Here is a 26,361-nt window from a genome sequence, read left to right as displayed (position 1 = left end):
AAAGGAATGTTACTTGGTGCCACTCACAAGTGCCAAAGTTTATGTCCATCTCAAGTGTAAATAAGAACAATTGTGAATTTTTCAGATTTAAAAAAGCTCACTTTTTATTGAATTTTTACTCATTAAGCAATTTTGAGTAAGTTTTGGTAATAAAGCTATAAAACAAAGTTACAATGCAACTCTATCTCACCTATATTTTACAGTGCTTAGGGATGGTTTCAGCCTTCTGTCCCAAAAAAGGTGAAGAGGATGAATGAGGATGTCATAGCAACATGAGCCAGTTCATAATCCTCAAAAATTTTTCTACACATAAAAAGATTATAATCAAAAGATTATGTGAGAGCACAAGGAACAAGGGAATCTAGAATACATGTCATCATTTACTTATTGTTCTTAGAAAGCTAGGTTAGATAGATTGATGGATGCTACCAGGAAGTTTTTAAAAATAAAACTATTCCACTTGCTTATGTTGAAAAAGAAAAGAATGAAATAAGCCAATTTCAGACTGCAAACCACCTTGTTTACAAGAAGCACAACTAAAATGTATAAAGCAATCACTTGCTTCACCATTTTAAAAACAACAGCAGACAAACAATGGTTTTGTAGTTTCTGGCAATTTTATTAATAAATTCCTAACATGTAATAGTACCTTCTATGTTATATACATATATAATTAAGATTCTCACAATTCTTGGTACTTGAACAATCAAAACTCCAAAAACACTCTTGTTGACAGTTCCAAATGTATATAAACTCCTACTTTTGGACCTTCCCTCTATCAGAATACGAGAATGGAGGTACATATACAACCAGAGTGGGTGAACCTCCTTCTCAAAACTCAAACCCTTATTTTGTTGGAGACAAGTTAAGATTTGAGTCCATCAGACCAGAATAAATGAAAACCAGAAAACACTTTGACAGTGTTTTACCTCGTTTTGAGCATGAAAGGTAAAATAAATTTTCAAATCACTAGGGCAGTCCTTTCATCTGTTGAATTTTCAAGAATTCCAACCCATTTAAGATGGTAATAAGAAATACTACAGGCAGTAAATTTTACTGATTATCGCAGAAAAGGAGAATACTGCTCCAATAATTTTTTATACAAAGAGTTTTCAAAAGAAAAGAATAATTCTTCCCCTTCTTCAGCAGTTTCAACAGTTAAAATCCAGACAAAGTGTATTATGAAGAGCTACTTTCAAAGACAAAGTAAAAGACAAAATTATTCTACATTCAATAAGTAAAGTAGGAGATAAGCTAATAAATATCCATATGAATCAACAAGAAACACCTCAAACACCAAATAATCTAAAGATTCCTCACCTTTATAGATACAAAATAATTTTTTTTAAAAAAAAAAGAATTGCTTTCTTGCTTACTAAGCAACAACTACCTATAAATTCTTAATTATGCCTTCAATGAGTTATCATCAAATGATAGCAACTATTGAAACTGATACATATAATTTACTTCTTTAAACTGTACATCAATCACCTCAACAGAGATTACATTGTTACCGCCTTCTCTTCGCAGATGAAGGGGGATGAGGAGATGATGGCTGCGATGAACTTGCACTGTTCACTTGTCGTGTCCTTTTTCTCTTTGGTGATGAGTCAGGAGTGGATGCATTTGGTGAATTACTGGCCAACCCTTGAAGTTTGAGTTTAAGAAGAGCTAAAATCAAGATCACAATCTCCTATTAGGGAATTTACAGTCTTAAAATCATGCTGATGCATATGAATGAAAGTTACACTAAATAGATGGGGAAGTAGATAGGGAGCAAAAAAATACAAAAGAAAATTTCATAAGCCATAGGTATAAACCCATGACACTATAATGCCAGTCAGATAAGTTCTCCATACTTACCTCCATACATTTCATATGGTGTTGCTAAGGAGAATTTGTTTAACAATCAAAAATATCTGTGGTTCAGGGGTAATATTGTCACTAGTCACTCTAAGAGATCAAAGAGTAAATGGTTTCTTGACCCTTTCACTCTCAGGAGAGGTCGACAAGGAAAATCTCCTAACACCATCAACACATTATCAGGCAGACCAGTGATGGGAATAAAGGAAACTTTCAGCTAGGAGGCTGATATGATTTAAAAATAAATCAGAAATTGTAGTATTGAAAGGAATTTATTAAACACAAGAAATTTAAAATAGTCAAGATCTGGGAAACAAGGGGGTTAAGACAATATCCAACAACATTAGGGATACAAATCTGAATTTTAAACTATTTCCTTTTCTTTTTTCAGTTTTTTTCTAACCTTGGGTAAGCACCTTAATTTATCTGTTTCACTTTCAGGGTTTTTTTCACTCTATCATGTAAAATATTTGATCTTCAACCTTCAAATATTGTGTAAGCTCTTTTTAAAATTTTTGTACAACAATTCCTTTGCTTACCACAAAAATTGATCACAATGAAAATGTTAATCATCCAGGGTTCACAGAAGGTTGTAATTTTTCAATAAATGACTTACTTTGATTGCATTTTCATCATATTTTACAGAGACAGATGTAAACTAGGGCAAAGTAAAATTAATTCAGAGTTAAAATGCACTTCTAAGGCACCTTATGGTTCTTCTCAATGCCCAATTTTGAACTCACAATTTTCCTTGGAAAGGAAAATAATTTATTTTTTTTTTATTTCATGATCAATTTAAAAAAATAATAATAGAAAATTGAAAAACAACCTAACCCTGTAGTCCCTTAGATCAGTTTGCAAATTCTCCATACCTTCCTCTATACATTTCCTACAGTGCTGGCAAGGAGAATTGTTCAACAGTTGATAACTTCTTTCATTGGTGATCATTTCTTCTATTCTCATGAGAAAATGTTTGATTCAGGGGTGACATTGTAAGGAGAAATTAGGTGCTAGTCATTCTTAGGAGTTAAAGCGATAAATAAGAAAGTCTTATTCTTTACCTGTCATGCCTTCATCTGCCACAGCAGAGGATTCAGATGCCGATGAATGAGGCTTTGCATTAGACTCAAATATTTCATCAGGTAAATTAAATTCTGTTTCATCATTTGGAAATGGGAGGTTTTCAAGATCATCCTGTATTAATGAAAAAAAAAACATAAGTTTCCTGCTTCTTTCCTTAGATAGAAATAATAAAACACAAATTTAAAAAAAAAAAAATCCGATTCCACAGTTCTCAATTCCTCTCTCATAGTTCCTCATTTCCTGATCTAGTACCCAGTGCACTCTCGGTTCTTAAACAAAACATTCGCCGAAAGGACAGATTCAAGAGACGGTTTAGCTGGGTAGCGCCCATTCGACGCTTACCATAAACAAACAGAGAAATAATGAACAAAACAATAAAGAAATAACTTAAGGACTATTAAATTGTAAAACTGAACTTCCTTATCGCTAATATAAATCATCTCTGCAAATTGTGAAGAAACTCCAACGAAAATTTACGAACGTAGTCGGATGGTAGTAGGGTTAGATTTTCCTTAAATCAACAGACAACGTTAGAAAAAGAAAAAGTATCCTGGTGAGAATACTCACCAAAGCTTGTAGATTGTACAATTCTTGTAAGTGCTCCCAGATTTGTTTCGAAGAAATATTTCGTTTCCCAGTTGACGTCGCGAATTTGTCGTGAATACACGCCATATGAAAATGTCGATTTATTCCTGTAAAACGAAGAGAAAACACTTTTACAAAATTCAATGACAAAAACTCTGTTTGTAAATAAAACGCAGACTCACCGACTGGCTTGTGCCCTTTCATGGAATGAAACAAACTGACTTCGAGTTCTGGGGTCCAGACCAAGACTTCTTCTGTAGACGCCATCTTGATTTATTGTTAAAAGTGCGCATGCTCCACTGGTGCATCTGCTGGCAGAAAGGCTTTAAAAAGTAGGCGCGCAACTATCCACGTTTCGAACCGGCTTCTTCAAAATTTGCACTGCGAAGAGCAGCAGCCTGCCCAAAATGACTAGGAAAACTGTCAGATCTATCCTAGAGCTGGGAGACTTTTTCAAAAGCGGAGATGGAGGAGCAAACTACGAAACATGGGGTCCATTTAATCGAATTTTCAGGGTATCAACGCAGTCTAGTCGAATGACTATACCCAAAAAATTTGAGGAGAAATTGACTCGGTGGTTCAAGCTCCCAGGCGACATAAATGATGACCAATCCATTAAAAGAGCGGAATATCAAACTGTTGGTTGGTATTCACAAATTTCATAGAAATGTAGAACTTCTGTAAAGGCAAAACTTTGTCTATTAAAATAGAATACCTACTACCCCCTTCCTTGTGGAAGTCTGTGCTGACAGCCCCTCTGTTCGATTCCTATCCCTTAGATGTTACTGAAATAGAGATTGCGACGCCTGAATAAAAAATAAATCACGATTATGACGTAGGGGGGTTAATCAGTTAAAAACCCAAAGAGTTTTGACAGAAGATTTGGGTGAAACTGGTATGATTAGTAATGTGAGGAATATTGAGGATTCTAGCAGGGTTTGTTGAGGTATCTGTTAGGGTATTTGTAGAAAACGTTCCACAGAAACATTCAGGAAATGTTTAGGAACTGGGTTAGAATAGTTTCCTTTGATCCTTTCTAAGGGAGCATTGGGTGATATTTCAAAAGACTAGCTACAGGGGAGATAAGCCACAGGGGAGGGAAGATCACAAAGGCAAAATTATTTATTGCCCAACTCTCACATTTGCAGACTGAAGGAAGGATAAAGGTGACCCTGAAAAAACATAATCAAATTTTTTTCCTTTATGTACCCTGGAAATTAGATTTAAACTAATAAGAGGAAAGAAATGTCTACTTTAATGATCATACTATCCTTGAAGTCTCCAATGTTTATGAGCAAAGACATGATGGATCTCTTGTGGCCAGTTGTGGAAGTCTGCAGAACATTGTTGGAAATCTTTTAAGTGTCTGTGGATATGATGAAGCTCTTTGCAAAAAATTGTGCATCATCAACTAACCTTGTGATTTTATCTTAAATAGTTAGAGTATTTGACTGCTGGACCTGCAATCAAACCTGTTTTAATGGCGCAAGAGCCCTTAGACCACTTAACAATGGGGAGACAAACCCTGTTACCTCGGAGTCTGCAGAAATGCCTTTTGGTTCCAAAGTACCAGAGTGTGACTTCTGCACACCACTTGATTATACTGCAGCAGGTAATACCATGATGTTCACATATTGTAATTATTCTCTTGAAAAAGTCTGAATTATACCACATTACATGATTTCAGATCAGTGGGGTCGATTGGAAAATGCAAGTGGTTTGACGGCATCCAATGTTGCAAAATATGATGGATTGCATAGTATGGTTGTATTCAAGGAACATCCACCAAGCCTTATGAACAAGGTTAGTGGAAGTCTTTTTACTTATTTATCTTCATCATAAATAGAGTTGATCTTTTTCTTATTTTTCTTTTTGAATATGAAAAGAAAAAAAGCCAAAAAGCAAATAACCTTCAACCTTTAACATCCAGAGGTGATTAACATATAACCTCTCCCTATCATATCCATACACTACCCAGCAAACAGGTAATGAGAATATTCAAACTCAGTCAGACCTTGGAAGTTAATTTTTTTCTGATTTTTTTATTTGATTTTAGAAAAAACTGTGTGATATTTTGGACTTGTGTACTCAGTGGTTTGAAGTTACCCATAAAAACAACCCACTGGCAATTTACCCGATCATGAACTGGAATTGTCGTGCACGAGCAGGAGCTTCACAACACCATGGACACTCACACATGTTACTAGCAGAGAACTTCCATTATGGGCAGTGGGAACGCTTAAAACAGGCTGCAAAACATTACTCAACAGAAAATCCTGGCTGTAACTATTTTGATGACCTTGTGACTGCTCACAGAAATCTTGGGCTTGCAAAGATGTTTGGAGAAGCTTGTGTGTTTGCCCATATAGTACCTTTTTGTGGCTATGAGTTTAAGGTCATCTCATGGGACTTTGATGATAACTTCAAACAGGCAATCAGTGAAGCAGTGGAGGCACTTATTAACAAGTTTGGTGCAGAATGTTTCAATTTGTGCGTTCACTTTCCACCTCTTGAAAAGGGAAAGCTCAGAAAAGTTGCAGCAGCTGAAGAAGTGAAAAACAAGAGTTTGGAGATGGGTGAAATTGCAATGCCTTTTATGGCTCACCTTGTCGACAGAGGAGGAGTAAGAAATTCATCCTCTGATGTTTGTGGAATGAGGATTTATGGAAGTGCCATAGTCAATGAGGATCCCTTTTCAATTGCACAACAGTTAGGATGGTCAATGTGACCTGAGTTTCATAGTTTTTTTAAAAGTGTATTTACAAAAAGTAGATTGACTGATTATTTTCTTAAAACTCTCCTCATCATCATCTGTACTTGACTATTTTGTACCAAGAAGATTTACTATCTCACAATTTTAAAGAACATTTTTCAGCCAATAACCAGTTTAGTACTTCACAAGAGAATTTTTAATGTACATTTTAAACTCAGAGAGTCATTTATAAATGATATCTTTTGGCTTTGGACTTGTAGACCATTTATTGTAAAATTCTGATTAAGCAACCAGCTGATTTAAAATTTTTCTATTGTAGCCATGTAATGCAATCATCAGTTTCAATTACTGTAGATAGAACAGTTCTGTACCCTGGCTTTTTAGACTAAGTATCACATCATTAAGTTATGTAAATTGTTTTGAACAATTCCTATTAAGATAAATATCTATAAAAATTTCAAGAATTGATTTATGAGATTATTTATGGTCTCAATATATGTACATGTATGTACAGACTTTAATGCTTTGGTTTAAATTAAATTTATTCAGGTATCTTTTTGATTTAGAGTTGAACTGGTGCTGCTGAATCAAAACAAAAATTTTCTTATCCAGTAAGTTTTATTTCTAAGCCACTCTTTTAAGTCAAAGACAATGGCTGTTGTTGATAAATAGAACTTACCAAAAATTAAATATAACTTCGATTCAACTTCTTTACTTTGTGGAGGTAATACATTTGGAAGGAAAGGGTTCATGGTGATTGTACAGACTATAAGTTTAATATCTGACATTTGGCTGATAATCTGCAACTGCGAAATAACAGGGCAAGTTGAGGACTGTCTACACAGTGTGTCAATGACCATTGAACAATGATTGGTTAAATTAGGAGGGGGAATGTTATAAGCTGCAAGACTGATGTGCTCTTGTGCCAAACAAAGTTTCCTTTCAAAAGCCATTTTTTCTTCCACTAAAATGTCCTTCAGTGTAGAAGCATCAAGAAATCCAAGGGAATGCTCTTGTTAAACCTGTGATAGTCCTTTAAAGAACTGTATCTTTCAAATTTCCTCTTATTTATTATGCATGTATGCATAATTTATAAAAGATATAGCAGGGAATTCCCTTGAAACCTGAAAGGTATAAAAGAAAAAAAAAAATTCTAGGTCTCTTTTCAACTGCATCAAATTACACTTGAACCAAATCATTTCTCAAGCTTTTATTCAGTAGACTCACTATTTCTGTTACATTGCTTACACAATATTTGCTACCTCCCTAACTGACTTACATTCTAAGTATTGTTAACAACTTAACTCAACAGCTACCTTACTTATCTCTGATACTTTCACTAAAGGTAAGAGAGAAAGATGAAAAAATTAAAACAAAAACCTTAATTTCCCAAGGCACAAGAATGAATCTGAACTCAAATGATCAAACACCATCATCCAACACACCTGAGCATTCAGCTACCTCTCATGTTCCCATGTTTGATGTATAGCTGTAAACCAAACATTTCCATTCAACACTTTGCTTCATAAAAAAAATGTCTGATTGTTTAGCCACCGTATGATTTTTGCCAAAGAGGACGTTGAACAAAAAATATGTGATTGCTTACCCCCCAATAGATTTGTGTAAGTCTGAAAATGAGAGACAAAAACTGGACTTGAAAAGTTCCAACAAGCTCTTTCAATTAAACAATCTTATCACTTGTTCAACATTCAAAGCTTATCATCTTTATCAAAATCTCACGTTACCTTCACCATTGATAATTTAAGTTTATTGGCAGCAATTCTACCATGCCTATCCATCACATTAAACAATAATCATTTCAAAGGTTTCCTCTTATTTAAAGGCAGTTAGTTTTCAAAACTGTCAATAGTACACCTTGAATGTACAAACTGGGATCTTCTTTATCAGTAGCTTATGCAGTAAATATGAAAACTGAACAAAAATTAACAAGGTAATGCTTGTGAAGGCCAAGGGAAAGACAGAGCACCATATGCATTTACAAGAATCATTTAAAATTAAATTAATTGCAAGGACTGTAAGCTGAATGTACAAAAAAATAATAGACTGAAAAACAATTGATGATTAACTGGTCGCAATTTTAAACAAACTCAGTTAAAGAGAAAAGATTAACTCAAAATGTAATGAGGTCAATACCCCTCAGTTTCAAAAGATTTAACACCTCATGAAATACAGTGATGGTGTTGAGATGGATACAAGGAATCAGAGTGTTAACTGACAATTAACAGAACACAACTCCAGAGAACTGCATGAAATTGTATATCATCACTTTGACCCTTTGGCGAGAAATGACAAGGAAAATTTTTTAATTTATCAATAGTATGCACTCAGTTGTAATATCAATAACTTAATTCAACACACTGACAAGAAGAAATTTCAAGACGGGTGTTCCAAAAATGTTTTGCACTGCATGATTCACAGTTCAAGAATAGTCCCTTTTTTAATTCATCTAAGAATCAAAATGGCATAAAAGTTTAAATTTTATTCCAGGAAGTACATTATTTGCAATGTTTCTTTCTGATATACGACTGAACCTCAACTGAAACTATTCATACACCTGCTCTCTGAAACAAACTTTTAGTTCACTTCCTTTTCCAGATATGAACACAAAGGGTTTTTGACAAACCCATACTATTAGAAGGGTTTGAGATTTGCTGTGCAACTGCTTTCCTTTAGCACAGAGGCCAGAGTTACCACTTCTGTATGGTACATATAAAATTACTGCTTCAAAACTATTTTTGGATTCTTGGTGACATGGCTGAGCTATAGCAACAGCCAAAAACTGGCAACTTTGAAGAAAATAACCACAACAATAATAATTATAATAACAATACCACTAGTATAACTCATGAAACTTTTAAGAATGATGATGATGATGGCAATTGCATTCCCCAGTGTAATCAGTCCCCCACATCAATAGAAATCATTGCACTGACAGAAACAATGTTATGATCATAAATGAAATGAAAGAAACAACAGTTCCATACTTGACAGGGCTACATAACTAGCAAAATATGTTAAAGAAGATTCCCTGCTTTTCTTTGCATTTCTCTTTTCTACATAAGTTTGTAAGTTATGGGTTATTTGGGGTGGCAACAACAAAGTCGTCTGAAAGCGTGGCGTAAGAATTTACAGCACATGTGCATGAGATTCCAATGTTTCTTCTCAAGCAGATAACACATTATAATTATCAGACCACCACCTAGGATCTTTGCATGTATCGTCTAGTTTTACACTACCTCATCTTATAGTTATGTAATATCAAAATCAAACCATAACTGTCATAAGTTATTCCCTCAATCTTTAACTCCAACCCATTCCATTAAAAAAGCATACCAGATAAGGCTTGAGGTAAAGCTTAGTTCTTACACCAAAGATAGATTACATGCAAATGAGTCTCATTAAAACAACCACATTTCTCTGGTTGCCCTTTTAAACGAATCAGTTACCAAGCGCAGGTACCGGTAACCAAATATACAAGATATTAATTAATCATATTACTATGATCATTATTTACATATTGAAAACATCTTGATTTTCTTTATTTCCACAACTGATGGCTCAGAGTTTGGCCTGAGCCAGGGACCGATCCCATCGGATAAGCTCCATAGCCTGCCATGCCATTAGGAATAGGTCCAGTGGTGACAAACTGAGGATGCTGCTGCTGGGGAAAAGACATTGGTTGCTGCGGCATCCAACCATTTGAAACTGATGGCTGTGCAGATGCAAACATGTTTGGGTTTCCATTTGGCATATTCATCTGCTGAGGTGGCATTTGTTGTTTGAGTCGCATCTGTTGCATTTGTTGCTGAATTTGAGCCACCTGTTTGCCAAGAGGAAAAAAAATTTAATAATCCATAACACTCAAAAATGAGTTTGCAAAATTCTTTAATGGCCATACAGTACTGGTCAGTATTTTGAATTCAACAACCATGCAATATCCAGTCACACCTGAACATTGCACTACAGTATCCTGAAAATAATCCAACACGTGTTTTTCTTGAGTAAGATTCTTCTTACAATCAAATCTGGCAATCAAACCTTAACCACAATAACCACACACAGCTGCTTTATCAACTGCTGTTTACACTTTCCAACCCTGATCCTCTTTTCTTTTCTAACCATCCAAATCCTTCACCATCTAGGGGCTTTTGGTAAGAGCCATAACCTAATGGAGTTTTGTGTGATATTCAAGGATATGCGTATTTATGCTTTTTTGTACGTGGAAACTACCATTGAACTTTCCAGCTTTTGAAAAGGTTGCCCTAGGACAGCCATTCCCCTCAAATATTATCAAAAACACAGCCATTTTGGAAGGCAGCACTATGCCCCTAGCTCCCACTAACAAACGGTAACACCTGACAAGAGACACATTACAAACCTGCTGCTGTTGCTGTTGCTGTTGCATGAATGCTGGTTGACGGGGTACTCCCATTCCCACTGGCATTCCATGAGGGGGAACTGCACCCACGCCCTGAGGTGGACCTGCACCCATCCTGTTAAACATTGCTGGGTGCTGATTAGGGAGAGGCTGTTGCTGGTGTTGCTGTGGAGGGATGTACATGCCACCAGGGACACCATACATTTGAGGTTGACTTCCCTGTGTTTTCGGTGCATACAGTGCCATTATACTGTCTGTGAAAAAATCAACAAAAATGATAAAATGCAACTGTAATCCAGTGAAGTCCCCACAAAGTCATCACTATATTACCTGCTGACATACTGGACTCATAAATAGCCTAACTGTCTGAGTGGAAGACAAAGTAAAGGATACAATAACGTCACCACTGATTTTAATCTTCAGGCCAACATCACACACTGAGAACACGTTGATATGTTGTGAAAAGGATCGAAGATCTTTCACTCTTTATTTGTAATAATAAGCAAGAAACCTTAATTCAATGAGTATATTTGGGTATACAGATACACCTACTGACATTTCAAAATAACTGTTTATTTCAAATCTAAAATGAGATAGAGAGACATGCAAATTGTATCTTACCTTTAGTTGACTTATTGGTTGTAGAGTCATCTTTAAGAAGAGATTCTTGGTTTGATTCTTGAGGTACTTGTGTGTTGAGCTGCTGGTAGTAATTTAGTAAAGAAACATTACCAAAACTTAGAAAAAAGATTTATTGTCTACATCAATAACTCATCAGATGCAGTGTGAATATTGTAAAATAAACTAAATGTATTAATCATAGTAGGTCATGCAGCCTGTAATCCTTAAGAGTGGCTGTTTTATGGACAGAGACAGGTAATTTTTGTTATGTGATTGGCTGTCAGACTAAAGTAGAAGAGAATATTCTATATTGTCACTTTAACAAAAGGAAAGTGTGATGTGAAATGGCAGAGGCAATATCATTACCTGCTGTGATTGGCTAAAGCCAGTGTCAATTGTGGTGTTTGCTTGAAATGCACCAAAATCAATCAGCTAAAACAAATACAAGTGATGCAAAAAATAAACAAACACAGTGGACAAAACAAAATTGACTGAAATTAAAGGGCATGACGATTCAGTCCAACAAAAAAAAGAAATGCACAATATGAATGTAAAGAGCTAAACGTGGTCTGTTACATGCACTTTTAGGCTGCAAGAGTAAGAGCCAAATTTGTGCTTAACTGTTGAATTAGTCCAGTGGTGTGGACACAAAATATTTTTTATTCCTCTACAAAGGTGAAGTTTGTCGCAACAAAGATATCAAGTGGTGGAGAGCATGACAACTTCCATATGTAAAATCTTGAGTTAAAAAAAAAAAATGACAATAAAAACTCAACCAACATAATGAACAAAACAGAGAAGGCAAGCTAAATTTCTTCCAATGATAGCCAAACTGTCCGAAAAACATAACATTCCCATGTTCAAGGGTCCTCGTGAGACACTTGTGTTTAGTAAACCCAACAACCTGGCTGGTGAAAAGACCACTGAATTCAAACCATTTACCTCACTCTCTAAACCAGTCTTGGCAGGTTGTGAAGCAGCAGGCATAGGCTGGGCAAGAGAATTTAGCAAACCAGCAGAACTGACTGGTGCAGGTGCTCGGGCTGGGGCAGGTGCTGGGGTGTCTAAGGACAGTAGATCAACCAGAGCAGCAGGTTTGGCTGGTTCAGGTGCTTTTACTGGGGGAGGGTGGGAGTGTGGGCGTGGTTGAGCCACTGAACTGACAGCAGGAGCAACCTTTCATTACAAAAAGAGAGAAAGCAAAGTAACAAATAAGTTACAAGATTTATTTTTTCAAAATTTCCTATCTCCAATAACTGAACAAACCTTCCTTCCTTCCACACTCCTTTAATCTTCTGCAAAAAGACCTCTTAAAACATTAGGCTAACTTTCCAAAGCACTTTGAATTACAAAACCTTTATGTTTACACTGCTTGTTAATGGAGCAAAGTGATTAGGAACAGTATAGTTTGCATTGGTTCTACTAAGTTTCAATACAATCTTCTGCCCATTATAATAAAAAGGCAAGTAAATGAATGATGTTATGGTGAAAGACAATTTGCCTGTTAAGATGCATTATTTAGTTAATCTCAATTGCAATTAACCTCAAAACAAAATTTAAAAAACCCAGGATTCAAAGGTGCTTGAACACTGGCCCCTAAGACAGTGTTGAGGTGCTGTCATCAACCAAGCCACACATAGCAGAAAATTTCGGTGGCAACCACTGACTGATTCTAACTTCCAAAATAAGAGTACAGGTTCATGCCCAATACAAGCCTGAATTCAAATAATTCATGATACTTAAACTTACTTTCTTTTCAGCTTCAATTTTAAGAGGGGTTATAGATATGCCTTCTTCCTTCTTTTCCCTCCTTTTCCTCTGTTTCAGAAACAATATATCTCATGAAGTAAACATACAAAAAAACTTGGTTACAACTTAACAACCAGAACCAACCTGAAACCTAACATTCTGAAATCTCAAATCTTAACTCCTAAGAAGGAACTGTACTTCACACCAAAATTTGCAGCCAAGCCACCATAGAAAGTTTTTTTTCACAAATCCATGGATCTACATGATTCTTAACCAAATAATGTGATCTGTTTTTTCTTTCTTTTTTTTTCTTTAAAGGAGGGGGGGAGGGTGCCACTAAATTTAGTGTTTTAAAAACCTTTTGACTTCCCTCACACAGCAACTGATGAACCTCTGTCATTACCCATTACCTTGTCTGAAGATTTTGTTTCTTTGGCAGAACTTGAGGTGGATCTAGTTGGAGGTAATCCGTCTTTCTTTAAATATTGTTTTCGTTCATATTTACTTCTGATAAATGCCTCTACTGTTCTGTAGATTCCAAGAGAGAAAAAAAGAAAAACAACAAAAAAAAATGGCAAATGAACAGTAGTCATTCATTCTATTCACAAAATGATTAAGAATTTTTGTAAGCAGATACGTTTAAACAGTGAAAACATAATGCAACATATTCAAATGTAATTGTACGAGAGATGATTATAAAATGTAACAATTTTCGAAAACAAACATCAGTGTATTCCATCCCAGACGACTTACAGAAAGCAGACTTTATCATACAAGGAATGAGTCCAGTTTTTCTCAGTTTGTTTCAAACTAAAATTTTTCAACAAAGATGTCACCCTTGGTAACCTATTTTACCACCAGAAAATGCCCATTCGCCATTCGAGTTAAAATGAATTCGATTTTGTCGCTACAAACTTGGAGAAAACAGCTGAACTAGTAAGAGCATTGAGTAAAGTGGTTTTTGAAACTGCAGAGGGTAATCACTCGTTTGAGACTTCCTAATTCTTTTCGCCAGAATTGACGAAGTGCCAAAGAAAATTCGACGCGTGTGGCGAAAGATTAGACGATATTAGACCAAATTAAACGATCGGTAAAATATGAAAGTTCAAAGCACGTAAACGAATTGGAATGCTCGGTTATCGCCTTCGGAACGCGCGGTATCACGTAAACTATAACCAGTGAATGCCATCGATCCCTTACTACCACAGGAACAATACCTAAACGCCCAAACAGCCCCGCCTCTCAATAGAAGACGAACATGTTTCAAAATCGGTGCATTTAAAATGGTATGAAACGCCATTGAATCGTGTTTACGGTTAACGACTTCAACGTGATTAGTTCATAATCAAAGTTACATCAAGACAATGTTGAATTCGCAACAAGTACGAAGCTAAATTTTGCCGAAAGAAAGTTAAAGCAAATTAAGCAATAAAAAGAATATGCTAGCTGGCAAACAAGAGTATTGACTGCTAAATTTAAAAAAGATAAGGCCAAACAATCGCAGTGATACACATGAGCGGTATTTTTGAATGGTACGAGTCAGTTTGCGGTCGGCGAAAGTCGGACGGCAGATAACATTCCCAAAACTCTGCTGCTCGTTTATTTCCCCACTGCTGAATGCTCTGAAAACGAAAATACTCAAATTCAAAGCGAGAATAACACCAAGACCAGCAGAAATATGAAATCAGTGGTTAAAAGTTCAACTTACGTCCATCTGTTCCGGAGTCCATGAATCAAGGTTCACAGACTTCACTCTTGATATATGTACCCCTAAATTTCGATGTATACCGGCACAACGAATGCACAGGAAAACACCCAGGTTCCACGAAGCCCATCGAGGCCCTAAACAAGAAGTTTAAAACTACATCATTCACCAGGAAGCATGAGGAGCGTAAGAAACAGAGATACTCTGTCACGGAAATAAAAGGTTATACAACATTCCAAACTTAGTTTACCTTTAGCCCCGCAATCGGCACAGTATCTATTCTCTTCCTCTTTCAGTAACTCTGATAAAATAGCCTGATTTGTGTTCTGTGCCTGTCCTTTATCCCTCTGTGCTCTTGAAGACATACTGGACGCAGAAAGTCTTATCCGTTACGTTGTACCAAGCGTTCACAGTCAAGATGGCCGAAGCTCTTGCGTAAACCGGTGTGAGCCCGCGATCACAAATCGGTGGTGTGGTCTCTACGTCACGGTGACATCAATGTTTATGTTCGGCTTTCCGGATTGATAACAACAGACTGACAGGAAGATCTCTTGGACAATTACACAACTTTCTATTTCTAGAGCAGAAATCCTCATCCTTTACTAGAAAGGAAGGTGTAAATATTTCGATCACCATTCAGTTTCGAAAGTACACGTGGAGTCCAAGAGAAAGCTGGGGCCGGGGAGAGAGGAGTTTAGAGCAGACGCTTAGTTCAGACTTACGTGTTCTATTGGAGGGGTGGTTACCTACCTTTGCAAAAGAGGTAGTTTAAAGTAGGATGTAAGAAAATTAAGAAAATTAAGTAGGATGTAAGAATAGCGAGTTCTCATATCACCATTTCACTTCGAGCAAAGGAAAGTTTTCTTTCCGTTTCGGATGAAATGGCTTTTTTGTTTTGTTTTGTTTTTTTTTTACTATTAAACGTCAGCTCTAAGACAAGTTTACACCCTCAGCATATTCATGATGTTCTCAATATCATTTTCCTGTACAACGTACTACAATATCGGGTAAAAAAATTATTATTAAAAGTTGTACTAAGCACTAAATATTTACAACTCCAACGCAAAAAGAATTTGGTGGCAGTAAGGCGATGTAAAGCTTAGTATGCGCCATAGTGCCTCACGGTCATATTTGACTTTCGTTTTCTGAGCTCTTAATAGGTTTTTAGTTCAATCAAAATCGGGTAACGTGCGTCAGCAGAGGCATTCACCAGGCATTACCTGCTGTTGGAAAATACACTTACTCCAGCCAATGAAATCGACAACGTATAAACACATGAGTATTCCTACGCTTAGCGCGCGCAACTTATATTTGTACGTTCAATAATGGGATACCAAGGAACCGGTGTTCCTGAATTTCATTTCCTCGCTTTACTACCACCAAGGGCTGCATTGCCGAAAGCTTTGGGAGCTGTAGAAGAGCAGAGGTTTCTAGCTCCCATTTACCGCCGTTTTTCGTATTAAAGAACCTGAAAAATGTTTCGTTCTCGTGAATTTCATGGAGCACTTCTAGGATAAATATTTTAAACCACGGGATTATACGGGCGTATGTACGAATTGATTTTTTTTCAATTGTCGTTTGCAATATGTACAGGTATCAGAGCTTCTTTCCCTGTTGTTGTTTTGTATTCAGCATGGACTGCTCTTGTCTTTGCTTTTCGGATTTGAAAGCAATCTTATTCGCTTTCTTTTCCATCCGTCGCACCTAGTAAACGAAAAAAAAAAATACAAATTTAAGTCAGTTCTGTTTATTTCTTTGCCTTTAGGCATGGCAAGTGTTTGAAAACTAAACGCCGTCAAAACAAAACCTGAGCGCTTCTACACAAAAAAAATATACAGTTGTAAATGAATAAGTAATAAGAAAAGAACGCAAGGCGCAAGTTACTTTAAACCAAAGGATGTGTAGTTTGCGATCTACGATCTGCAGCATCAACCTCAGATTTAAGGAGACCAGAAAATATTATTTAAGTAAGAGAAAAATAACAAATACAGAGGCTGTACTAGGCTAAGAAGGAACATGGATTTTCAGTGATGATAGAGAGGACTGCAACTAAGGAGCTAACCCTTAGGGTCACTTTATTTCAGGAAACACAAACCGTAGCACAGTTGCAGAGTTTCCTCAGTGTTTCGCCCTACGTAAAACATGTGTAAAGAAATGTGGGAAATTCTTCATTTAAAAGAATACCAACCTTTCTATCGTTCTTGATTTCTTGTTTCCTATGTTTTTTCTCTTCTTTAGTTTCGTCTTTGCTTCTGACCGTGTTGCGAGAAACATGCTTTTCTGTCTCCTCTGTATCGCTGCGTTCGCCGGCTTGCACATTCTTGTTGGATACGCCGAATTGCGAAAGCACACCAAGTGGAATACCAGCCTTGGATAGTTTTATCGGCTTCACCTTAAAGGGAACCAAAAACAGTAAAGTAAAAACCGAAGTAGCCACAACAACCAATCATAGAAGAGCCAGCTATCATAAGGAGCCAATGAGAACTTAAAGTAGACACTCGTCACCGACGTAAAGCGCGAGAAACCCAAACATCATAAGGAACTCGAAGTAAAAATACCTCATCGAAATAAAGCGCGGGAAAGATAATCAGAGCAGGCAATTATCGTAAGGAGCCAATGAGAACTCAGAGTAAACACACTTCACCGTCGAAGAGCGCAGGAAAGCCAATCAGAGCAAGGAAATTATTACAAAGGGCCAATGAGAACTCAAAGTAAACACACGTCACCGAAGGCAAATACCACAAGAAGCCAATGAGAACTCAAAGTACACATCCATTGATTGATTAGTTTTTGTCTAATCTGATTGGTCTACCAACTGGTGTGATTTTTCTAAACCAATCACAATCCCGTATTAATGTTGAAAATTGTCAGTTGTCTTCTTGATTCTATCCTATCACAAAACAGGACTCATACGCCAAAGAACTTTGTCAAACGGGAAAATAATCAAAAAATACTTATAATGCTTAAAAAAAAAACCGTTTGTAAATTTATAAATAAGCAAATTAAAGTGATAAGAAACTCACCCTTGGAGTGTCTTTAATCAGTTTGGGATGATTGTACAGGTTTGAATAAGTACCTAATAGTGATGATGGTAAAAATTTATTTACATTAGATTGTTAAAAGGCTAACATCTTAATCATTTCTGTCCTTTTACAAAAAGTGACGAAATTGTTGTAATCTAAAACTGTCTCTCCACTTCTCAGAGTGTGTGTTAAACAGCACAACACAAACTAAATTGTAAAGAAGCAAAAGAACAAAATCACACTCAGAAGTAACAGATGCACCTTAAAACAAGGAGCTCAGTTACAAGAGTCGTGACTTAGTCACTGTCCCACAAGTGTAACGCTAAACCAGTGAACAAAGAACACCAGTCTGCTGACTAACAGTGGATCATAAAATAATAAAAATAAATACATTCTTTTAAAAACCAACAAGTTATTTTTAAAGATGGGATGTCATTTTATCTCAGGGTATCAACAAGTGCAAGTATGGCCTGATATGTTCTTTATGACACCATACAGAACAACAGAAAAAAATAAATGCTGGCGTTCTATTTGTTCTTCATAGCAATGTTAAAACAGGTGAAGTTGAAAAACTGAGCTAAACTTTTTGAGATTTGAAAAACCCTAACTCCTTCATATCACAAAACATTAGGCTAATAATTATTTTCCTACATAAATACTCACTTAAAATGGATTCACAGTCCCATTTCTCCTTTGGCTCCTCTGCAACTTTGACCAGTTCATCTGGAGAACTGTCACTGTCTTCATTCTTATCATGGCCTCTGACCAGTATACTCTCCTTAACATCAGACAAACTAGGAGAAATAATTCGCAGTAAGTAAATAATAACTAAATATGCATAGGTGGAACTGTAAAATACAATTTTTGTAAATCACCTGGTCAACACTTAGGCCATAGGATGGACCAATAAATTTACATATCCCTATTCACCTTCCTTCCATGTTTGTGAGTTTTTATTGCCATATCTTGTACAATATAAGACAAAAAGAAAACACACATGCTGGTGCTTTGATATGTGACAACTGCCATGTTTTCAAAGATGTAAGCATCCTGGTAAGCAACATTCACTTGTGCCCAGCCCTTCAAAGTTGAAATATCTAATTCCAGACCTACACAGTCTCTCCTTTTTTAAAAAAATGGTGACCAAGTGCACTCAGACGCAAAAAATTTGATGCCCAAAAGGCTGGAAATTATGTTTCTGAGCTTCCATATTTCAAAATTTTCCCGGGGAGCATGCCTCTAGACCCCCCAATGTGTTAATGCCACCTACTTCAGGTTGAGCAGACACCTACTTCAAATCTTACTAAGAACCCTGATGATATCCAATGGGTGGCATTGTGGCCCTGAGTAGAGTTCACTGCTCCTGTTATTATCATGCAATGCCCATCACTCAATTGTCACCAAGTTAATCAGTTTTTTAGAACTCACTCTTGTACTTGTTGGCTTTCAATGAATTCTTCAGCAAGAGCATTGAGCCTTTTACTGTCTGGCTGAATGGAGCCTTCTAACTCTTCATGATCCAGTGCTCCAATCTCATCTTCATCATATTCCTCCATCAACTAAAAACATAAATATCAATCAAATAACAACATAAGTTCTATGGATCAAAATATTACCAGGTCCACCCATAAGTGTATGATAAAAAATATAAGTTTATGGACATTAGTAAGTGCAAATCATGATTGTTTTGTAAGTACTACTTATTATGTAAGTGATGTTAGTATCTTTAAACTGGAGTATATAGATTATCATTATTGTAAGAAGGGAGTTAGACGAAAAGAGTACCTTTTCAAATCTCTCATCGATAAGTTGCAAACCTAGAAAGAAAATAACCAGACTTGAGTTATGAAAATTATAATAAACATAATAAGTTTCCTTACAAAATGTTCAATGACATAAAAATTCCCCTTTTCTTGATATTTTTGAACTGTTAGTTTTCTGTGTTCTGCCTATCTGTCTGTTTATTGGTTTGTCTGTCTCTTTCTTTGTCTTTTTGTCTGACCACTTGTCTGTCTGCTTGTAACTGTCTGTCTGTCTGCTTGTCACTCTAACCTTCATTCCTCCTTATTACAGATGATGTCATGGAATAGCTTGTAAATCTTGATTTAGTTTCCTCTTCCTCAAAATACGACATTCCATCATCTGACTCATCAGCCTCATCTGAAGGGTAATCATCCTCATCACTTTCATCTTCATCATCACTCTTAATCAAGTCGTCATCACTGCAAAGAAGAACATTTACATTTTTGCATTACTCACTGCAGAGTAATTCAAGACCATCTAAATATTTACCAGTACCAAGTTGTCCACAAAGAATCTGTCACACAGTAAACTTTGTAATAGAGAGTAACAGCAAAAGTCTCCAAAAAACAAAAAAAGTTCCTCTTCATACAAAACAAGATTATTTTGTAACTTGTAAACTTTGGTTTAAAGAACAAAATATCTTTGAAACAACAAGTATTCAGGAAAAATTGTTTAGAGTTCAAAGTGTGTTTGACTTGCAAGGTACAAGTATTTCACATGGTCTACCAAAAAAGTACTAACCTTTCATAACATGCATGTTCATCATTTGCCTGAACAAAAGAAAAAATACAAATTTATTTTTTTTTAAACACTTAACACTATTCTCATGCTACTAGATTTCTTAAAAAAAAAAAACCCTCTTAAAAGACATCGCCATTACCTTCAACATAAAATCATCCTCTAAAATGTTATCAGGGTCATTCAAATCAAGCGCATCATCTAAGGCAGCTACAATATCAGGATCCAAGTCTGGGCGAGGACCTAAAATGAAAAATATGGAAACCAAATGAAATCAATATAATGATCAGTAGTTATGCATTCAAAGAACTTGTATTAGGAATCCTTGGATGTAATGTGCACAGCTTCACATTCGCTACTATGAATGACTTTTCACATCCTTACCCTGTTATTACACTCTCTCTACACCTTAACCCTTTACCTCCCAAGATCTCATTAGTAATTCTCCTTACTGTCTGCCATATAGTTCTTTTGACATTAGTTTGGAGAATTTGGTATTGGATCTGCTTGATAGTGTATTGATATTGTAAGGAGAAATTCTGTCTCAGTCACTCATGGGTGTTAAAGGATTAACATAGCAGTAAGTGTACATTGCCCTGAACAATGCAAAAATATGGCTGTTTTGCAGTTTAGACTAAACACACAATTTTATTCCCCATTGTGTACATGGTCAGGCCAACTCAAGAGAGAAAAGAGATATCTGTTAATCACCTGACACTGGTGCAGCAAGATTAAGCATTCCCTCTTCTTCTTCATATCTGGAGGCAAACACTTCAGTTGGTAATTTGACTTTACCAAACTAGAAAAAGAGAATTAAATCAAATTCAGTTAATTTTAACATCAAAAGTATGTTGAGTGAAATCAACTTGTGATGAAAGGGCAAAGTGTTGTTAACAGTGAAGTCTGAGAAAATGCAACTTACCTCCACATGATCTGAAGTTTTCTTGGCTTCAATTACAGTCACATTATCAGGGAGTGGTTCCAAAGTAAAGTTTGTGCGAGGTTTAAGATGCTGCAAGTAATTGTAGTCATCGTCAAAGAAAATCCCATGCTGTCTTTCCTCCTCCTTCTTTTTATGCTCATCACTGAAGAAACAATTGCAATAATATTAATAGCAACATCAATAAAGTGATATTAATGCAGTACAAAATTCAGAAGTTACAGTAATTACCATATCACACTGGTCTGGTGTATAAACAGGAAAATAAAAAAGTACAATGTTACAAATAAGGACAACAACCTTAGTATTAAAGACATTAATTTAACTTGTTTTTTTTGTTTGTTCTTCCTTTTTTTCTTTTGGCTCTTCTAGTTTGTTTTGTTTGGTTTTCTTGAATTTTTCCCTTTGTTTACATATGGATGTCAACTAAAGATTGTTAATCCTTTTGCTCCCAGATGTAATTAACATGGAATTTCTCCCTATAATATCCATATATTATCCCACAAACAGGTATTGAGAAAACTCCAACTCATTAGGTAAAAGTTGTTATTATGATCTAACACTAAATTATCATAACTGATCCACAAGGAAATGTATAACAGCTAGAGGGGAGAATTAACAGTCAGATCTTGGGAGTCAAAGGGTTAAGAAGACTATTACAGAGGATAGAGGATTTTCTAGTGAAGAACTGTAGCATCTGGTACTAGATCATGCATGTAAAAAGGTTTTTATAAAGTCACCACAATCAATTGGATGAATTATGATTACAAGTATATTAATACTTTAAGCAATTGACTGTACTTTCTATTTTTTACCAGTGTAATTACCTAAACAGGATGTTGGGAAACTCATGAAAAGTATGTCAATCACAAGCTAGAGGTGAGTGATTAACACACTTTTCAAGTGTTCTCCCAACATCCCAAGCTGTTCTGAAACAAAATTCAATTCTTTCATGAGTTTACCAGTGCAATAAATGATTTTAACTAATCAAATTCCTTGTGGCATCTCATTTGTTTAATAAAATATTATAAATATACTTACATGGAGTCTATTTGACTTGAATCCTGAATGTAAGTAAAGCAAATAATTATTCACTCAATTTCAGGGTAACATATATGTTAATAAACAACATTTCTATAGCAGATGGTTTAAATGTTAGAGTATCAATGAATTGTATGGCCTGATTATTTACAATTTAAGACCTGGATGAAAAAGTCATATCACTTAACTTTATCTGGCACATTCAGTTTGAGTTGGTAACATTTCAGACACAAAAACCAACTAAATAGCTGTTCTTTTTATTTAACAACTACATTCTCAAATGTCATATTATTATCAAATGACCATTGTTTCTTTCCACAAACACAAATTTTTCTTAGAAAAAATTAACGGTAAATGTTTATCACTAATGTCTTTGAACTAATAAAATCAAATTCAACATTTTTTATGAAACTTGATGAAACTTACCGTGAAGAACTTTCAAAACTTTTTCACACCAAATAGTGCTGTTATACCCGAGGAACATGTGCTGTGTTTTTAAGACTGTTGTTTACAGACCTTTTCAGACCGATGATAAATTTGATAAATGCTTAGATCCTAGAACTTTAATTTCAAGAATTAGATGATAATACATGCCTGACTTGAAGAATCGAGCGGTAGTAACACATGTTTAGAACTCTCCTCGTCCGCTTGTAAGGGATCTTTTTGACTCCGATGCACAAGTTGAAAACTGTGAGCACTTCTCTTGTCAATAAACGGCTTCTTTTTCTTCCCCTATGAGAGACACAGCTACATTGCTAATTTTTTTATACAAGAGATATGATATGTAAATAGAACAGACTTAAAAAATCGTCACAAAAAGCTTACCATTCCAAATTTGTTCTCTCACATGTTCGCCGCCATGTTTGTTCTTGTGCAATCACTTGTACCTTCAGTACTTTTCCAGCAGTAGCTGCGTTGAAAGAAACTTACTTCAAATAAGCTACATATTCGGTGACCAACGTCCAAGGCGGCTCATCCAACATACTTATCTAAGATCAGCTTCCGATTTTCCCGTTAATAGTATACCATATTTTTGACAATTTTCAGCTGAACGATTCAAGAGGCTACGTCTTGTTTTTTTTTCGTTTAGGAAATTTAGCAAACAATCTTTAAAGTTTGCCAAATTTTCTCGTTTTTCATGCGAACTTGGTTCATAGTTTACCGTTGTTTTTTTTTCAATCCTACAGAGCTGATAATATGTACTCTCTCTTTTAAGACAATGCATTTCTTCCTTTGCAAAAGGATTCCTTGATAAAATACAACCTTTGCGTTAAATTTAACCGTCGATGACCGATCTTTCTGTCTCCTTTTCCCAGGAAAAACCGTGCGGCAATTAAAATGTTTCTTTTAAAACAGAGCGATTAAAAAAGTGCCAAAATCTTAATAAAATGTGGCAAACCAATATCAGGAGTAAATCAAAATATCCCCAACAAATTGGTTACAAAAATTTATCGCTATTATTGTAAATAAATTTATATGCAAAATTTAAATCCTTTGAATCAAAACAAGAAATGTTTAAATTAAAATTTGCCTATGTCAATGTAGCGCCTTGACGTTGTTTAAAATAAATGTTTTGAAAGACATTTTTTTGTTCTATTCTTTGTATTTACTGAAAGGGCAAAAAATCTATCATTGGGGCACCCAACATGTCTATGTTAAAAGGAAAAGCTTTCAAGTTTTTGTCTTTCGTCTGTCTTAAAATTTTTCTTTCTCCGTGAATCAAAATGAAGAAAATTTCGCGCTTTGTTATGGTCTTCGCCCTCCCGCACGCAAAAGTCAGACTTATTAGGAAAATAAATAATTCACGGTGCGGTATCACCTGTCTGTAGTTATCTATTTTGCACCCCATTGGCCAGAATTAAGCATACTGTACTTGCCTATTCACTTATGCTTTTACTTTTGCGGTGTCATTGTAATTTCGAGTCAATTCACTCGCAGCAAAGTGAAAAGTTTGACTCTCTAGCCGATAAGGAGCGAATAGCAAATTGTTCGATCGGTAACAGTTACTTCTTAAGCGATATGACGGCTTTGAGTCAAGCCATTCGAAACAAACGTTGGAGACAAGCTCGATTGCTAATCGAAGCTGGCTCTGATATAAACTGGAAAGGCCAAAACAAGCGTTCTGTGATTATGGAAGTTTGTTTCCTAGACGACGAAGAGAAAGCACTCGGCTTGGCAAAGATGCTTTTAAAAAACGGAGCTGACCTGAATTTTCAGGACGAACAAGGGCTTACCACCTTGTCGTATGCGTGTATTTTGAAAAGGAAAAAACTTGTCGCTCTGTTTCTTCAGTATGTGGACTATGATTTAAACGCCGTCGATCGCGATGGAAACACGGCACTCTTTCACGCAATTACCGTTGGAGATATTTCGATTGTCAAGATGATTGTTAAGAAATTGAAATACTACGCTTTAAGTGTGGATACACAAAATAGCAAAGGAGAAACGCCGCTAATACATGCACTAAAAGTAGGGCATGCCCAGTGTGCAGATATTTTGATTGAAGATGGAAAGGCTTCGTTGGAAGTATGCGACTTGGAGCACTATAAAACTGCAGCACAATGGAAAAAAGAAATGCAGCGCAAAAGAAAACGGATTATTTCTCCTTTTTACACCGTCGAAAATAAAAAGGTGACAGAAAAATCAACGCAAAAGTTGCGCAAGACTGTGAGCGCAAAAGCGATGAAAAGTTGTCTGTTTCCAGACATTGTCGAGAGGAAAAAGATGAAGAAGGATCGGCCTTTAACTGCGCCTGATAGAATTATAGTTCCTGCCTTTTTTACTCCTTGTACGCCAGTGCAGGAAGATTTATTAAGACTTTATGGAATATTCAATCAACAAACCACTAGCTCATATCGCAAAGGGTATAAATTTGTCCCGAAACCGGTCAAACCTCTTCCGCCATTAGCCGAAGAAGGCACAGAAGGCATTGAAGAAAACCCCTCGGAGCAAGGTAAATCTAAAATGAACTTCTCGCAGATAAACGAGATCAACGTAAGACTTAAAGGTTTGCAAAAAGCCGTCAAAAACAGGAAGAATTCTTCTTCGCCACTGAGTAACACAAACACTGCAGGATCACCTCTAAATTCAGAAGGAAGAGTGAAATCAGGTAAGAAAAAGACTGCAAAGTTAGTACGTAAAGGAGAGAGCACGGAATCACCAGGAATAGAGATATCCTTAGAAGCTGAAAAAAATTAACGATTTTACTGAAACGAACACAGTATCAATCTTGAACGACTTCAATAACTGAGCAGCTTTCAAAGCACATTAAAGATTGATAATAAAACGGGGCCACTGTAGACAAGAACGACTAGAGCGCGAACTATTTACAAAAATAACAGTGGGAGCTAATCATACATGTATATGTTTGCAACCAGGCTTCATTTTCCTTGTTTTAACTGCGAAGATCAGTGGGAGGATAGTTCTCCTTTGATGCAAAAGGTAGAAGTCAAGTTCAGTCTTCTAGGGATGCTTCGTTAAAAATCAATCACAAAAAAAAATAATAATTGCCTACAACCTTGAGGGGTATGCTGATGGTAAGGAACAAACGACAAATATAAACTATTTTTATTAGTTTCATAACAGCTGGTTGCGAAAACACATTACACCTACACCAAAAACAAACAAAAAATAAAACATATAGTCAAGTTTGCGAAGAAAATACAAGCCTTGTGATTGGCTGACGGCGGTCGATTTATATTTTCATTTATAAAAAAGACGTTCAGAAACTAAACCAAGACAAAAGTGAGGTCATGTCTCTCTAACACACGGAGACATCTATCGTAAGTTTTCTGTTTCTCTAGCAACAAGCAATTTAGAGCGGTAGGAGTTACGATTTGATATGGCGTTGATAGTTCCTGACCACCGTCTCAAATTTTCGCGTACACTCTGAGAAATCAGCGCTAACGGCGAGCGACTTGTAATAAGGACAAAGCGCAAGAGAAGTAGGGAGAAAAGTTTCCCTTACTCCTTCGCGTTGAAATGCATCACTTAAAAAAGATGGCAAAAAGGAAAATTTCAAGTACGCAGGGTGTGCGACTGATAAAGAACATGGGAAAGACTTTTATTTTATATTTTGTTTATTGACAAGAAACTAGG

At 36.0% G+C, this 26,361-nt stretch overlaps 5 protein-coding genes across 8 annotated transcripts; 2 read left to right on the top strand and 3 right to left on the bottom strand.

Moving 5' to 3' along the window:
• Positions 1-179: 179 nt before the first annotated feature.
• On the bottom strand, positions 180-3,823 carry LOC131780127 (MRG/MORF4L-binding protein). Of its 2 annotated transcripts, none has more exons than XM_059096752.2 (4): positions 3,714-3,823; positions 3,514-3,638; positions 2,925-3,057; positions 180-1,647 (listed from the first exon to the last, which is right to left on the bottom strand). In XM_059096752.2, the coding sequence occupies exons 1-4, from the start codon at positions 3,796-3,798 to the stop codon at positions 1,511-1,513; spliced, it is 480 nt and encodes a 159-aa protein (XP_058952735.1). In that variant the 5' UTR covers positions 3,799-3,823; the 3' UTR covers positions 180-1,510. The 2 variants fall into 2 exon arrangements, with proteins under 2 accessions (XP_058952735.1, XP_058952734.1); XM_059096751.2 differs by having other exon boundaries at positions 578-1,671.
• Positions 3,824-3,888: 65 nt separating this feature from the next.
• On the top strand, positions 3,889-7,258 carry LOC131780130 (uncharacterized). The gene is made up of 4 exons (XM_059096756.2): positions 3,889-4,173; positions 4,970-5,143; positions 5,219-5,334; positions 5,588-7,258. Exons 1-4 carry the CDS (start codon positions 3,939-3,941, stop codon positions 6,257-6,259), a joined length of 1,197 nt encoding a protein of 398 aa, XP_058952739.2. The 5' UTR covers positions 3,889-3,938; the 3' UTR covers positions 6,260-7,258.
• A 181-nt stretch (positions 7,259-7,439) lies between these two features.
• On the bottom strand, positions 7,440-15,534 carry LOC131780105 (stromal membrane-associated protein 1). 3 transcript variants are annotated; one of them, XM_059096724.2, is made up of 10 exons: positions 14,969-15,531; positions 14,722-14,855; positions 14,550-14,635; positions 13,424-13,541; positions 13,014-13,082; positions 12,207-12,440; positions 11,631-11,696; positions 11,265-11,346; positions 10,644-10,897; positions 7,440-10,085 (listed from the first exon to the last, which is right to left on the bottom strand). In XM_059096724.2, exons 1-10 carry the CDS (start codon positions 15,081-15,083, stop codon positions 9,804-9,806), a joined length of 1,440 nt encoding a protein of 479 aa, XP_058952707.2. In that variant the 5' UTR covers positions 15,084-15,531; the 3' UTR covers positions 7,440-9,803. The 3 variants fall into 3 exon arrangements, with proteins under 3 accessions (XP_058952707.2, XP_058952708.2, XP_058952709.2); XM_059096725.2 differs by having other exon boundaries at positions 11,265-11,343; positions 14,969-15,525; XM_059096726.2 differs by lacking the exon at positions 11,631-11,696 and having other exon boundaries at positions 11,265-11,343; positions 14,969-15,534.
• Positions 15,535-15,675: 141 nt separating this feature from the next.
• Positions 15,676-23,193, bottom strand: LOC131780106 (protein LTV1 homolog). The gene is made up of 14 exons (XM_059096727.2): positions 23,089-23,193; positions 22,858-22,995; positions 22,264-22,286; positions 21,205-21,367; positions 20,994-21,081; positions 20,425-20,525; positions 20,286-20,314; positions 19,794-19,963; positions 19,527-19,558; positions 19,170-19,300; positions 18,405-18,535; positions 17,742-17,794; positions 16,907-17,110; positions 15,676-16,422 (listed from the first exon to the last, which is right to left on the bottom strand). The coding sequence occupies exons 1-14, from the start codon at positions 23,089-23,091 to the stop codon at positions 16,315-16,317; spliced, it is 1,374 nt and encodes a 457-aa protein (XP_058952710.2). The 5' UTR covers positions 23,092-23,193; the 3' UTR covers positions 15,676-16,314.
• Positions 23,194-24,165: 972 nt separating this feature from the next.
• Positions 24,166-26,359, top strand: LOC131780103 (POTE ankyrin domain family member B-like). The gene has a single exon (XM_059096720.2). The coding sequence runs from the start codon at positions 24,283-24,285 to the stop codon at positions 25,459-25,461; it is 1,179 nt and encodes a 392-aa protein (XP_058952703.2). The 5' UTR covers positions 24,166-24,282; the 3' UTR covers positions 25,462-26,359.
• The last annotated feature ends 2 nt before the right edge of the window (positions 26,360-26,361 follow it).

This window comes from Pocillopora verrucosa, chromosome 2 (genome assembly GCF_036669915.1).
Source record: "Pocillopora verrucosa isolate sample1 chromosome 2, ASM3666991v2, whole genome shotgun sequence".
Lineage (NCBI taxonomy): Eukaryota > Metazoa > Cnidaria > Anthozoa > Scleractinia > Pocilloporidae > Pocillopora > Pocillopora verrucosa.
This window is presented reverse-complemented; position numbering and strand designations above follow the sequence as displayed.

Bases quoted from the DNA above. Each gene is read 5' to 3' on its own strand.
- LOC131780105 (XM_059096724.2), bottom strand. From the start codon at position 15,083: ATGTCTTCAAGAGCACAGAGGGATAAAGGACAGGCACAGAACACAAAT. The intron at 14,856-14,968 runs GTAAACTAAGTT...CTTCTTGTTTAG, and splicing joins TGCCGATTGCGGGGCTAAAG to GGCCTCGATGGGCTTCGTGG. The intron at 11,347-11,630 runs GTAATGATATTG...AATTACTACCAG, and splicing joins GCTTTAGCCAATCACAGCAG to CAGCTCAACACACAAGTACC.
- LOC131780127 (XM_059096751.2), bottom strand. From the start codon at position 3,798: ATGGCGTCTACAGAAGAAGTCTTGGTCTGGACCCCAGAACTCGAAGTC. The intron at 3,639-3,713 runs GTGAGTCTGCGT...TTCGTTTTACAG, and splicing joins GAAAGGGCACAAGCCAGTCG to GAATAAATCGACATTTTCAT. The intron at 3,058-3,513 runs GTGAGTATTCTC...TCATTAATACAG, and splicing joins TGTACAATCTACAAGCTTTG to GATGATCTTGAAAACCTCCC.
- LOC131780106 (XM_059096727.2), bottom strand. The intron at 19,559-19,793 runs GTTAGAGTGACA...TTTTCTTTCTAG, and splicing joins TGTAATAAGGAGGAATGAAG to GTTTGCAACTTATCGATGAG. The intron at 17,111-17,741 runs GTGAGTTTCTTA...GTTCCCTTTAAG, and splicing joins TGATTAAAGACACTCCAAGG to GTGAAGCCGATAAAACTATC.
- LOC131780130 (XM_059096756.2), top strand. From the start codon at position 3,939: ATGACTAGGAAAACTGTCAGATCTATCCTAGAGCTGGGAGACTTTTTC. The intron at 4,174-4,969 runs GTTGGTATTCAC...TATCTTAAATAG, and splicing joins AGCGGAATATCAAACTGTTG to TTAGAGTATTTGACTGCTGG. The intron at 5,335-5,587 runs GTTAGTGGAAGT...ATTTGATTTTAG, and splicing joins CACCAAGCCTTATGAACAAG to AAAAAACTGTGTGATATTTT.
- LOC131780103 (XM_059096720.2), top strand. From the start codon at position 24,283: ATGACGGCTTTGAGTCAAGCCATTCGAAACAAACGTTGGAGACAAGCT.